This window comes from Ochotona princeps, chromosome 26, assembly GCF_030435755.1.
Source record: "Ochotona princeps isolate mOchPri1 chromosome 26, mOchPri1.hap1, whole genome shotgun sequence".
Classification (NCBI taxonomy): domain Eukaryota; kingdom Metazoa; phylum Chordata; class Mammalia; order Lagomorpha; family Ochotonidae; genus Ochotona; species Ochotona princeps.
The window spans coordinates 28,216,501-28,229,497 of record NC_080857.1 but is presented as its reverse complement, the minus strand read 5'-3'; the positions used below and the strand labels follow the sequence as shown (position 1 = coordinate 28,229,497).

Here is a 12,997-nt window from a genome sequence, read left to right as displayed (position 1 = left end):
TGGCCTTGGTTTTTTTCTTGAAATACAAAACTGTAACTAGTATCTTAAAGCCTTAATGTTAGAATTGATAAACTTTGCCCACACTATCACTGTGTTTTTTTAATTCATGTGTTTTAGAGACCTAGTTTTACCTTAGTACAAAACAGTAAAACACAGTATGCAGAGATGGAAATGAGAAAGGAACTACTCTTAACACACAAACTAATTTTTTTAAAATATATTTATTTTTATTGGAAGGGCAGATAGATACACAGAGAGAAGGAGAAACAGAGAGAAAGATCTTCCATCCGATGGTTCACTCCCGAAGCAGCCGCAACAGCTGGAGCTAAGGCGATCCAAAGCCAGGAGCTGGAAGCCTGTTCTGGGTCTCCCACGCAGGTGCAGAGTCCCAAGGCTTTGGACCATCCACGACTGCTTCCCCAGGCCACAAGCAGGGAGCTGGATGGGAAGCGGGGCCACGGGGACATGCACCGACGCCCAACTGGGATTCTGGCAAGTGCAAGGCGAAGGTTTAGCCACTGGATCATTGTGCCAGGCCCAATGATTTAGTTCTTAACAGTTTGGCAAGATAATAAAGTTTCTGATAGAAAATATTGCAGAGTGCATAGAAAAATGTATGTATAAAATCTTGGATTGTCAGAGTTAAAACTGGGCATAAACTTTTTCTGTAAAGTTACTGTTTATTATTTAAAAATTTAATAACATCTTACTGAGTACATCATTAAATTTCCATCAGAGCATATCTGTCCTGTAAAAATACTAATGGCAAGGGGCCAGAGTGGTGGTATACAGCAGGTTAATCCTAAACCTGTGGCGCCCACAGACCATATGGATGCATCGCTGTGGGACCTAGACCCTGTAGTCTAGCAGCAATAATTCTCAGTCAGTACTGAGGCAATTCTAATGTAGCTGAAAATAAAATTGTACACAGGTGACATTTTATTGCATTTTCATGTAGCCTCAGCCTGTAATTTATTTGACTTCTCTGTTTATGGTACTGGAAATCCTGATTCACATAGTTACAAGTGCCGCTTTTAATAGCTTACCTTAGGTCTTAATGTACTGAGGTTGAATTGTTCCAGATGCTTGAGATTTTTGTATTAAACTTCAGTTAGTGTAGCAGTTTACACTCTGTACAGTTTACATTCTGTATTAAAAACTAGGCACATGAATTGATTAAATGCAAAAGCTGGAGTATTGCTGTTGTCATGATACAGCGGCTAGAAGCACATACCGAGCACCCTGCCTGCTCCTTGGAACATTGTTCCAGTAACTGCCTTCCAGCCTGTGGAGCATTTGGAGGGAGGAGAGATTTTGAAGGGAAGAAAATCAGCTTCATTCATGGGATGTAATAATTAAGTGAAATAACATCCTTAGAATTAAGCTGGTAAAAAAAAAAAGAGTGAGGCTGGTAACATAGCATAATGATGAATGCTCAACAAATCGTTATAGCTGCTTCCAGTATTTAAGAAGACTGAGTTGAGTGCCATGGAAGATCAGCAGAATATATAATACAGAAGGAACACTGCGGAAGAACTCACTCTGGAATACAAGAACAAATCCTATAAATACTTGTTTTTCATTTGAAATGCAGATTTACAGGGAGAGAAGGGGATGCATAGGTTCACTCCCCAGAAGGCTGGATCTGCCGGGCCAAGCAGGAGCCAGGAGCCTCCCAAGTGGGTGCAGGAACCCAGGGACTTTGGCCATCCTCCTCTACCTTGCCGGGCCATTAGCAAGGAGCTGAATCAGAAATGAGGCGGCTTGGACCCAAATCAGTGCCCAGATGGGATGCTGACATCACAGGCTGAGGCCCAAAGTGCTACACCACAGCACCTGCTCCAAAATGACTGTTTGTATGCTGTGAGATATCAATTTCCTTGTTACATAAAATTTGGATATTATTTAGCCTGTTTATAAACTCTTGGGTGACACTAGGTGTACCTAGTACAAGGTAGTGTTTGGCACAGAGCAGCTTTGATGAACAATAGCCATCAAAGTCGTAGCTTGGGCCAGCGTTGAAGTAAAGTGGGTAAAGCCATCCCCTGTGACACTCACATTCCATATGGGTGCCAGTTTGAATCCCTACAACATGATTTCTGACCCAGCTCCCTACTAATGTGCCTGGGAAAGCAGGGGAGAACGGCCCGAGTGCCTTCAGGTTCCTGCACCTGTGTGGAAGACCTTACTAAGCTCCCTGGCTTCAGCCTGGTCCAGCCCTGGGTGAACCTTTTTGTGGCCATAGTGATGGAAAACTCTCTGTAGCCCTAACTCTTAAATAAATATTTGAAAAAATAGTAGCTAATGACAGACCCAGGTTTTGCAGTGAGTCAGGAGGAGTTGATGTTGCTAAGCAATTAAGAAAAACAACTTTGCTAAGGCTCAGAACCACCTTTGTGACTGTTCTTGGAATAGTTCCCTATACATTTATCATTGTGCTGCTACCTTGAGGAGGAGGATGGCCCAAGTCCCTGGGTCCCTGCACCCACTTGAGAGGCTCCTGCCTCCTGCGTGGCCCGGCAGATTTAGTCTTGATGTTTGTTAGCATGGCCCTGTAAAATTTTGGTATTGTATCTTTGCATTTATTTAGTGCTTGTTAAACTGGAAATAGACAAGGATTGCTTAGGCATCCTGAAAACAGTAGTTTATTTTAACTGCTAGGATAAATTCCCATAGCTTTGAGTCAGTATGGCTCATGTAGTTGAATACAGAGGATGAGGAAGTATTGGCATCCAAGAACCAAGTGAAACCTCAGCCTGAAATAATTACTATTCCCTCTGTTTTATGAACGTTTTCCAGTTATGTCCAACTTCAGGTGATTTCTCTAGATTTAGATGATTTCTATATTTAGACAATTTTTTTGAATGGCTTAAAACAAACAGTCTTAAATGTACAGACTGCTTTAGGCTTTAAACTGATTATAAGACTATCCTTTCCAATTTGATGCGTCAGAGAGGAAATGCCTGCTTTGGACAGGTTTAAAGCATGAGAACGGACTTCTTGAGAGAGTTCCTTATATCTGTAATGTAGTTGTCTTTAAAAAGGTGTTCATGTACTAGGCCAGTTTCTCACAGTTTAAGTATGTGGCACTTTCTAATCCTGTGGCAAACAGGAAAATATGAAATCAGTCCTATCCAAGCAAAGCAGCCTAACTTACATGCTTTCTTTTCCTCCCATCCCCCCTTTTAAGTAGGATCAGTTCTGAACGTCGAAAAGAGAAGTCTAGAGATGCAGCCCGATCTCGGCGGAGCAAAGAGTCTGAAGTTTTCTATGAGCTTGCTCATCAGCTGCCACTCCCCCATAATGTGAGCTCGCATCTTGACAAGGCTTCTGTTATGAGGCTTACCATCAGCTATCTGCGTGTGAGGAAACTTCTGGATGCTGGTGAGTTGTTTCATGAGGGTCTGAAAATTACAAATTAGAAGTAATTAGACATTGCATTTAAAATGGTCATAAGGTGTTCGCTTCTTAAACCTTATCATATTTTTTAAAATGCTGGCAATTCTTACTGTTTTTCCAGGCTCCAGGGGTTTTTGTTTTGTTTTGTTTTGTTTTCCTGGTAAAGGCAGATTTATCAAGAGAAGCAGACAGAAAGATTTTGCATCTACTGGTTCACTCCCCAAATGGCTGCATCAGCCGGAGCTGAGCTGATCCAAAGCTAGGAGCCAGGAGCTTCTTCTGGGGTTCCCATGTGGGTGCAGGGTTGAGGCTTTTGGGCCACTCTGCACTGCTTTCCCAGGGCGTTAAGCAGGAGCTGGATGGAAAGTGGAGCAGCTAGGACATGAACCAGCTTGGCACTGCAAGGTGGAGTATTAGCCGGTGGAGCTGTTGCACAGGCACCATCTCTTTCAATTTTGTTTTTGATGTTTACATAGCCAAGAAAGGTATAAGTCTGTGTGGATAAATGACCAGAGCAGGAAGGGTTGAGAAATAGGGGAAAGTGGACAAGACCATTGTTTCCAATTTTCTTTTTCCGCTTCCTGCATCTGGGGGAAGGGGAGAGAGAAGGGGAGAAGCTGCACCCAGCATCCCAAGTGCATCAGTACCCAAAAATGGGGGACAGCCACCAGTGTCATCCCAGAGTCCCTGATGTGGAGCATGCTCCAAGGGTTCTGGTCAAGTGGTTTTGATGGTTCTGAAACGCTGTTGAATTTGTTGCTCCATGGATGAGCAAATCCTTCCCAGGACTATTGGTTGACATAGTTCATCTTAAAGTCTCCACTCGCTCAGAGACTTGCTGTCAAAGCCTGGTTGGGAGAGCTGTCCAATTTGTTCTGCCCTCCATCTTCCGCTGTGGTGTTAGATGTCCTCTGCAGGCCCCAGTGCACTGCCATATTGCCCATGTGGTCTGGTATGCTGGCCACTGCACCATCTTCCAACATATGCACTCTACTTAGACCACTTATCCTGCAATTTTCCCCATGGTCCAGTTAGTGTCTGGGAGGTGGGGTGTATATGTGGAGTCCAGCTCAGTTCGTCACCCACATCATCCTACACACACACTGGAGGCACCACTCTTAATGTCTTTGCTCCCTGTGTTACTTGAAAGGCATAGAATCTGAGAAAGGAACACAGACACATTATGTCCACTAGTTGATTCCCCAAATTCTGCAACAGCCAGGACAGGACGAAACCATTCTGGGACTCCCACGTGGGTAACAGGAATCCACATACTTGAGCCATCACCTGCTGCCTCCCAGAGTGCACAACAGCAGGAAGCTGGATTGAAAGTGGAGCTGGGACTTGAACCAGACACTGTGATGTGGGGGCAGTTGTCCCACCTCGTGAGCAAATGCCCACCACCATTGTGCTTTTTGCTCTTCATAGTATTTTATCCTTTTAAACACTATTCTTTGCTTGTGATATTGTTTATTTAAAGCTTTATACAGAAAGGTTTATGCTGGCTTTTTCCCCTTCCATTCCTCTTCCCTAACAGTTGCCTGCTTTCATTTTCATTTACCTTCCTCTTAAAACACAATCCTTCTTTGTCAGTGTTCATCTTGCTTCATTATTTCAAATTGTCGAGAAAAGCAGCTGGCAGGTCTAATCATAGTCCTCCTAGCCTCTGGCCCCCTTTTTTGTTAATGGGAGTGAAAAGAGAGAGGTTGGGGGGAAATTAAATATAAAACAAATGATGCTGTATACATTAAATAAAGTACCTAGGAGAAAACTTGGATGAAGTGTAACTTTTAACTCCTTTCCTTTTCTTGTGCCTGCTCAGGTGATCTGGACGTTGAGGATGAGATGAAGGCGCAGATGAACTGCTTTTATCTGAAAGCCCTGGATGGTTTCGTTATGGTTCTGACAGATGATGGTGACATGATTTACATTTCTGATAATGTGAACAAATACATGGGATTAACTCAGGTAAAATACTCACATAGTAAGAGCCCTTCTGTATGTTTTTATGATTTTATGATGTAGATCTAATTTTTCAAAATGTGTTTACAGTTTGAACTAACTGGACACAGTGTGTTTGATTTTACTCATCCGTGTGACCATGAGGAAATGAGAGAAATGCTTACACACAGAAATGGTGAGAAGAAGTCTATTGTTTGACTTAATATGGCAGGTGGTTTTACTTACTGAGATATTGTTAATAAGTTTTTAATTTTGTTTTTAATCTAAAGTAAAATGTTATTTCATATTGAATAAACTGCTACCAATTCTTTGTTAATTGTTACTTTAGAAATTTCATAAAAATGAAGCCAACGTAATTCTAAATAATTACACTTATAGAGATAAAATGGGTCATATGACCCAAGAGATTTCTAACTTGAAAGACAGCTTTAAGGCAAAGAGAAAGTGACGCGCCAAACTGGTGCTGGTTCAAATCCCAGCTGCTCCATTTCTGATGCAGTGTTTTCTTGTGTACCTGGAAAAGCAGCAGACAATGGCCTAAGTGCTTGGGCCCCTGGTGCTGGCCTGGCCATTGAGGCAGTTTGGGGAATGGGCCAGCAGGTGAATGATCTCTTCCTAACTCTGCCTTTCAAATAAAGAAAGGAAAATGACAAGGATGAATCAGTTTCAAGTGGAGGTGCCAGTTTGGGTCCCAGCTTTCTCAGTGTCCAGGGAACCTGACGAGTTTTAATAGTATAACTGCTGGCTTCTTTTCAGGATGCTCCCAAGGATTTGATCCTATGTAGTTAGATTGCAAAGTGTTACATTATAGATGCCCACATATTAACACAAAAAGAAGCAAGGTTTCTAACTTGGGAATAAATTGTTAAAAATAATCAAATGTTTCAAGAGTTTTTGGAAAATACCTCTTGAATTAACCAAAACCATTGCTTCCCGGCCTTTTGGCTAAGATCAAGCGTAGTATCTGTTCTTATCAGAATTGCCCGAAACCTAACGAAGTTTCCCCATATTTTGTGCTGTCTTAAGAATATACCAACTGTAATAGACTTTTTGCTGACTAAAAGTTATAACCATAAAAATTTGTTTTTGTACTCTGTGGGAGTTCTTTGCTGCTCTTTGAATTAAGTGATATTTGTTTTCTTCTGTTAAAAAGCTCTCAAATTATAGTACCTTTTTGAATAATGTTAAAGTCTCTTACCTCTTTATAATAATTTCAGTTAGTCTTTACTGAGAGAATATTCCCCCCCCCAGGCTCTGGTTCTCTGTTTTATGTGCACTAAATCCTTCATGCTTCTCTGCTGTCCTGTGAAGATACTGTTACAGTTTCTGTTGACAAGGAAACAAAGGCACAATTAGCAAATAATTGGCCAGCCAGGTACTTGGTTAGTAAAGATGTATTTGCACAAATAGCACTATTTTTCTTGCACTTAGATTCTGAAAGAGTGCTTTAGGATTAATAAATCACAAACTATGACTTATTTTTAGAGCTGAAAATTTAGCATTCATAAAATATTTTTTCTGTTAGGAAAATGAGTATTGTTCAGTTACTTTGGTCATGGAATGTATCTGCACTCTCCCGTTCGATGGCCTTGTGTTTTCAAAAGTCAGTTTCATTCAAGTTTAGGTTATAAAGGGCTGAAAATGTCTTAGAACATGCCTGTGGCTCTCTGCCACCTCCACAACTGTCACGACCAGTACCCCTCCCCACATGTACAGGTGCACTTTCACCTAAGCCAATAGGCTTCTTGTGGCATCTTTTTAAGGGAGTACAAATCCAGTCCTTATTTAAATAAGCCTGAAAAACTTGGCATTAGCACCAGGACTATGTTAACTCTCCATTCCCTTTAAATGTTAAGAATCCAGTATTTCCACTTGATTGTTTTCAAATCAAAATTAAGATCAAAATTAATCCCTATTTTTCCCCTGCAGAGCAGTGTTTTTCACCTGGCTGCCAGCACCCTTCTTTTTATGCCTCCCGCTGGTGCTGGGTCACCCCTCATTACCACATCTGACACGTACACTGCTGCTGAGTTCACTGTCCCTGTGTTCCTGACTGTGCTTTCCATCCCAGAATTTCTTCCAGTGACCATGAAACATGAAACATGGTCACTAAAGAAATTGAATTCAGTTGGATATTTAAGATCCTCCGTAGTCACCGTCCACACCTTCCCTTCTCCTTTTACCTTACCGCAGATAAATAGCATTGTCGACTATTCCTTTAAACACTTGCTGATTTGCTGCCTCTGTGTAAGTCGTAAGCATTCACCCTGTACTGTTTGCTTTGTTGACTTCACTGCATTATCTTCTGTGTAGCATCCGCAACACATGATCCAAGTTTTGAGTGAAACTAATTAAGATCAAGGTGCTTTTTACTTTAGTCAGTAGAGTATAATCTCATTTTTTAGTTTTGAAAAGTTTGGAGTAGAAATTAAAAGGTTTGAATTTATTGAATTCTTTTTTTTTCCCTATAGCCTTTGACAAATTCAGTCAATCTGGTTTGTGTGATTTTTTTCGATTTTTTTAATTTTGAAAAAATTTCTTGCCTTCACAGAATGATTTAAGGGGGAAAATATAGCAATGTTGACATTGAAAAGGAGGTTGCCATTTTGAAAGCTCTATAAATATCTAGAGTACATATTAATAATTGAACTAACATTTAATAATAGAAGAGCTTACTGAAAGTTCCTATTTTGGGACATCCTTGTGCACTGTGTTCGTGCTGAGACTTTCAGTTGAGCAGCATCTAAATGCTGGACACTTCCTTATCTCAGTGCAACAAATCTGCATATTTCATTACCTTGTGGAACTTTATTTCATGTTTTCATTAGGTCCTGTTAAAAAGGGCAAAGAGCAAAACACACAGCGAAGCTTCTTTCTCAGAATGAAGTGTACACTAACTAGCCGGGGGAGGACCATGAACATAAAATCTGCAACGTGGAAGGTAAGGAGAAATGAGGTGCGAGTTCTAACATGCTTGATCTGTGGATACTCAGACGTTTACACAAAGATCACTCGGGAATTCTATGGCAGAATTTACCATTGTTCCTGATCGCCTGCAGATTTAACATTTACAGTTTCATCTAGTGTGTATGTCATCGCTCCAACCTTAACCAGTGTAGTAGTTGCCACTTTGAGTCCCAAACTTGAGGAGTGTGAATTGTGACCTTGGTATACCAACCTAACACACTTATTTGACTGCCTGCTGCCTAGTGTTGGGCTCCTGAAAGTTTTCTGCCAAGTGGTGTGTCTTTGTTGTTGTTGTTGTTGCTTAATGTTGAAACAATCATCAAAACTAGAAATAATCATCAAATATCTAAGATGACCAGATGAAAAAGCACCTCAGATTTATACTCCAGGGTGGTGTTATGGAGAACACATTTATGTATTTGAATAAAGCATGCTCAATCACTAATGACTTCTATTTCAAAGTTTATTTGCCATGTCACACTCAGCTGCTTCACTCTTTTTTTCTCCCCCAGCATTGAAATTGGAAATGAATGCTTTGTTTTCTTCTTCATCCATAGGTGCTTCACTGTACAGGCCATATTCACGTGTACGATACCAACAGTAACCAGTCTCAGTGTGGTTACAAGAAACCGCCCATGACATGCTTGGTGCTCATTTGTGAACCCATTCCTCATCCGTCAAATATTGAAATTCCTTTAGATAGCAAGACATTTCTCAGTCGACACAGCCTGGATATGAAGTTTTCTTACTGTGATGAAAGGTAAATTAGACATAAAATCATACGTGAAAACCTTATTCTTCACTAACGCTCACAATAGTAAAGATTCCATGATAGGTTGTATGTTCTCATAATATACCCTAGAACCCAGTAGGTTGACTTTGTAAATGAACAGCCACATATATTAATACTTTGTACTCCGAATGCTTGCTTCACTAGGTACTGTACAGAAATTAAGCTGGAATCTTTCTCTTTGAGGAGCTCTATTCAGGTAGAGAATGTGAGCATACTTCAAGGACATACCGAGCTTGTTTGGAGCAAAGACAGGTTACTTTTGGTTATAAACTAGTAAGCAGAGTCTTGTTCACCTCCTCCTACGTATTTTCTCTGAGCAACTTCAACTCTGCCCATGGTTTCTACCCCATCTCCTAAACTTACCTTTCATAGTACGTTGAGTTCCTTGCCAGCATGGTGTACCTGATGCATTCCCAAATCACAAATTTATGATTTCTGTAACTGAGCTGCACCACTGCTGCCTTCAGAATGCCCTAACAAACTGCTTTTCCTCCTGACTGTCTGTGGTGGTTAGAACACCACTGGGCTGGACTGACAAAACTTGGGAGGCTATTCCTAGCAGTTCTTGTCTTCGTTGTCTACTCTGATTCCTGAATCCTGTAGCTTTAGATACACCTCTTAGTCCTTCCTACTCATCCTCCCAGTTGACACTGGATTCTTCATTATGACTTTCGCTTGAACTGTTGTCACCTGTCATGAACTGCTTTCTTCCAACATATTTATGCCCTTTAAATCTCTCATCACATTGCCAGGAAATGGGTTTCTTAATGGGAAAATCAGCATTGCCATTCTATTGAAAATGGCTGTTGTTTCCTTCATCCGCACACACAGGAAACTTGTGTTATGTATGATTTCTGTTTATTAGATAAAGATGTGCTTTTTAAAAGGCTGAAAGAAAAATAGACCTACATGATAAAATCTGAGTTCTTAGCAGAACAAAGATCTTGGGTCCGGCCTGCCATCTTCAGCTGAACCAGGTTGGCGGGGGGTGGGGTAGAGCCGGCACTAGCCAGAGGCCTATAGGCTGCTTCAATACACTGGTGTCTTACACGCTTTCCTGTTGTAGCAGTTTTTCCCTTTCACTCTCTAACACCTACTCTCTACTCCTTTGTGAAGCTTTCCTTCTCCTCAGACACGCCTGTTACAGCATTTATCGTATCATTGCATTGCTTTGGGTTTTGTTTTGTTTTTTCTGTTTTTTGGCCTTATAAAGTTGAATAATGTAGTGGATAAAGTCATAGATTGTATAGCCAGGCTACTAAATCCTTATTCTGCATGGATACAATCTGTGTGTATACAGATTGTCTTAGGCATGTTATTTCTTCTCTTAAACATCACTTTCTTCATCCTTTATAATATCTGTGTCATAAGGTTTACCTGACAACTATATAGGCAAAGCAGTTTTAAGCTCTCAGTCAGACATGTGTCCCCCGACCCCATTGAACAAGGGAATAGCTCAGAGCACTGAATTTGGAATCACAGTCTTGATTCATTCTTAGCTTGTAGTCTAGTATAATATAATGTAGTGTTGACAATTTTTGTAAGTTCACATCAGGATAGAAGGAGTGTGTTGAATCTCTGCTACATATGGTGAATGATTCACTACCAGTGTCAACTTAGAGGAAACACAGAAAAGCTAGGATTCTTATGATATCCGCTGCCAGGATTCTTGAGTACAGTGGGACCGAGGCCACTATTCTGTTTTAAGGAATTACTTCTCATTTTTCAAAAGCTTGACTATGCTTCCCATCCCAGAATTTTGAAATATTTTGAGAAAGGAAAGTGATGAACCAAATGTGAGGGAGAAAAAAAGAAGCATTTCCTTCTGCATCAGCAGAAAATTAGCAAATTGAACATGACAGGAAAAGACAAAGCAGCCTGAGAGCAATTAAGAAAAGGTTTAAAGCAATAAACTGTTACTTTCTAGAGTTGGTTCCAGTATTCTCTCAGATATCTAACACCTGAGAACAAAGATGGAAAAATTTTGTGCAGTGTTAGGAACATTTCAGCCTGTCAAGCTTCCAAACATCCACATTATCCCAAAAAGGGGCAGACTTCTGGCACAGCACTTGGGGAACTGCTTGGGGCACTGGAATTCCTCATCAGGGTGCCCAGTTTTGAGTCCCAGCCTCACCTCCCATGCCAGCTTCCTAGTAACGTGCTCTGGGAGGAAGTGGATGGTGCCTCAGCAGTTGGGTCCCTGCCACCCACATGGGAGACTCAGGTGCGATTCCCAGCTCCAAGCTTTGGGAAGTGAACAGCAGATGGGAGACGGATCGTTCTTTTGTTTCTCGTTACATGTTCACAGCAATAAACTAAAAATGAAGAGTTAATGAACTAATGGAACCCTGCATGGCCACTGCAACTTTACTTCCAATATACATAAAATTGACTCTCCTCAAAAATATACATTACTGGGCCCGGCGGGGTGGCCTAGAGGCTAAAGTCCTCGACTTGAACGCCCCGGGATCCCATGTGGGCGCTGGTTCTAATCCCGGCAGCTCCACTTCCCATCCAGCTCCCTGCTTGTGGCCTGGGAAAGCAGTCGAGGACGGCCCAAGGCTTTGGGACCCTGCACCCGCGTGGGAGACCCGGAAGAGGTTCCTGGTTCCCGGCATTGGATTGGCACCGGCCCATTGCGGCTCACTTGGGGAGTGAATCATCGGATGGAAGATCTTCCTCTCTGTCTCTCCTCCTCTCTGTATATCCAGCTTTCCGATAATAATAAATCTTTGAAAAAAAAAAAATATATATATATATACACACATTACTTACTTATGTTTTTGACTTCTTGGCCTCCCTTATTAACAGATATATCTCAGTGACAATTATTTCTCCACTGTCCCTGCCAACCACATCATAATCTTTACATACACTGGGTGTTCTTGGTGTTCTTCCTGATCTTATATATGTGACTTGTAAGTCTCCTACAAGAAACTTTCTCGCCCTCATCTCTGCCTTCTCATTGATACAGGCGATTCCTCTTTTTTTTTGTAGAATATATTCTCATCACTGCTTGTACCACATTATCTAATTAAGTATTAAGTGTACCAAATAAGGAAAGCCTTATATTGCTTAGTTCTATCTTCACACTTACATGTCTAGGACAGTAGCAGACCACTAGTTCTATACTACGTGTTTATGTAAAACACATTTTCTTGTATTATTTTGATTGGCAAACACTGATTAAAATGTGATGTTTCAATACATGTATATAATACTTAAACAGCAAGACAGGGCAATTAACACATCCATCATCTCATTTATCAATTTTTTTTGACATTGATAACATTTAAAATCCTTTCATCTAGCTGTTTTGAAATATGCAATAGGTGTCAAGTAGTCAGCATAGCCTAGTTAAAAAGTTCATTTTTAAATATTTTCCTTTATGACACTGCCACCTAGTGTTGGTATGTTTAGTAACATCTGTTTAAAGAAGTGAAGGCTTTGATTTGATCAGATTTATTTAGGAATAAATTATAGCTGATTGTTTTTTAACATGAAACACGGTATGTAACTTTTGCCAGCACCTTATTAAGAAATTCTTTTGCAATCTAAAAGCTTACTAAGTCACACTGCATTCCAAGACACCAGCAGAATCATTGTTAATGGTGCCAAGACGGCTTTCTCTCTGTCGGGAAGTGGGTTCCATTTCAAATGAAGGTCACAGAAAATGAGATCTTGTTTCTGTTCTCTAGGAGCTGCCAGGAAACCAGATGTGATAGCTGGATTATTTTTCCAATTCAATTTCAGTTTGATACCATGATTTCATCTGAATTAACTTCCCATAATTTCACTAAATTCAGAAACTAAGTAAGAGAACAGCTTCTAAACCCATCACAGTAGTCATTCCTTAATTAGTGTTTAGTGGGGACA

At 40.8% G+C, this 12,997-nt stretch overlaps 1 protein-coding gene and 1 non-coding gene across 3 annotated transcripts in view; both read left to right on the top strand.

Annotated features, from left to right (window-relative positions):
* The window catches only part of HIF1A (hypoxia inducible factor 1 subunit alpha), a 39,160-nt gene that overhangs the window by 13,642 nt on the left and 12,521 nt on the right, over window positions 1-12,997 (top strand). Inside the window, exons 2-6 of one of the 2 annotated variants that reach the window (XM_004597627.4) lie at window positions 3,191-3,384; window positions 5,222-5,367; window positions 5,452-5,536; window positions 8,190-8,302; window positions 8,886-9,088. In XM_004597627.4, coding sequence (XP_004597684.2) covers window positions 3,191-3,384; window positions 5,222-5,367; window positions 5,452-5,536; window positions 8,190-8,302; window positions 8,886-9,088 — 741 coding nt within the window. The remainder of the gene's footprint in view (window positions 1-3,190; window positions 3,385-5,221; window positions 5,368-5,451; window positions 5,537-8,189; window positions 8,303-8,885; window positions 9,089-12,997) is intronic. The other variant, XM_004597628.3, reaches the window with a different exon arrangement.
* On the top strand, window positions 6,287-6,468 carry LOC118759821 (U2 spliceosomal RNA). Its single transcript, XR_009244290.1, has one exon. It is a non-coding gene; the product is annotated as a U2 spliceosomal RNA (small nuclear RNA).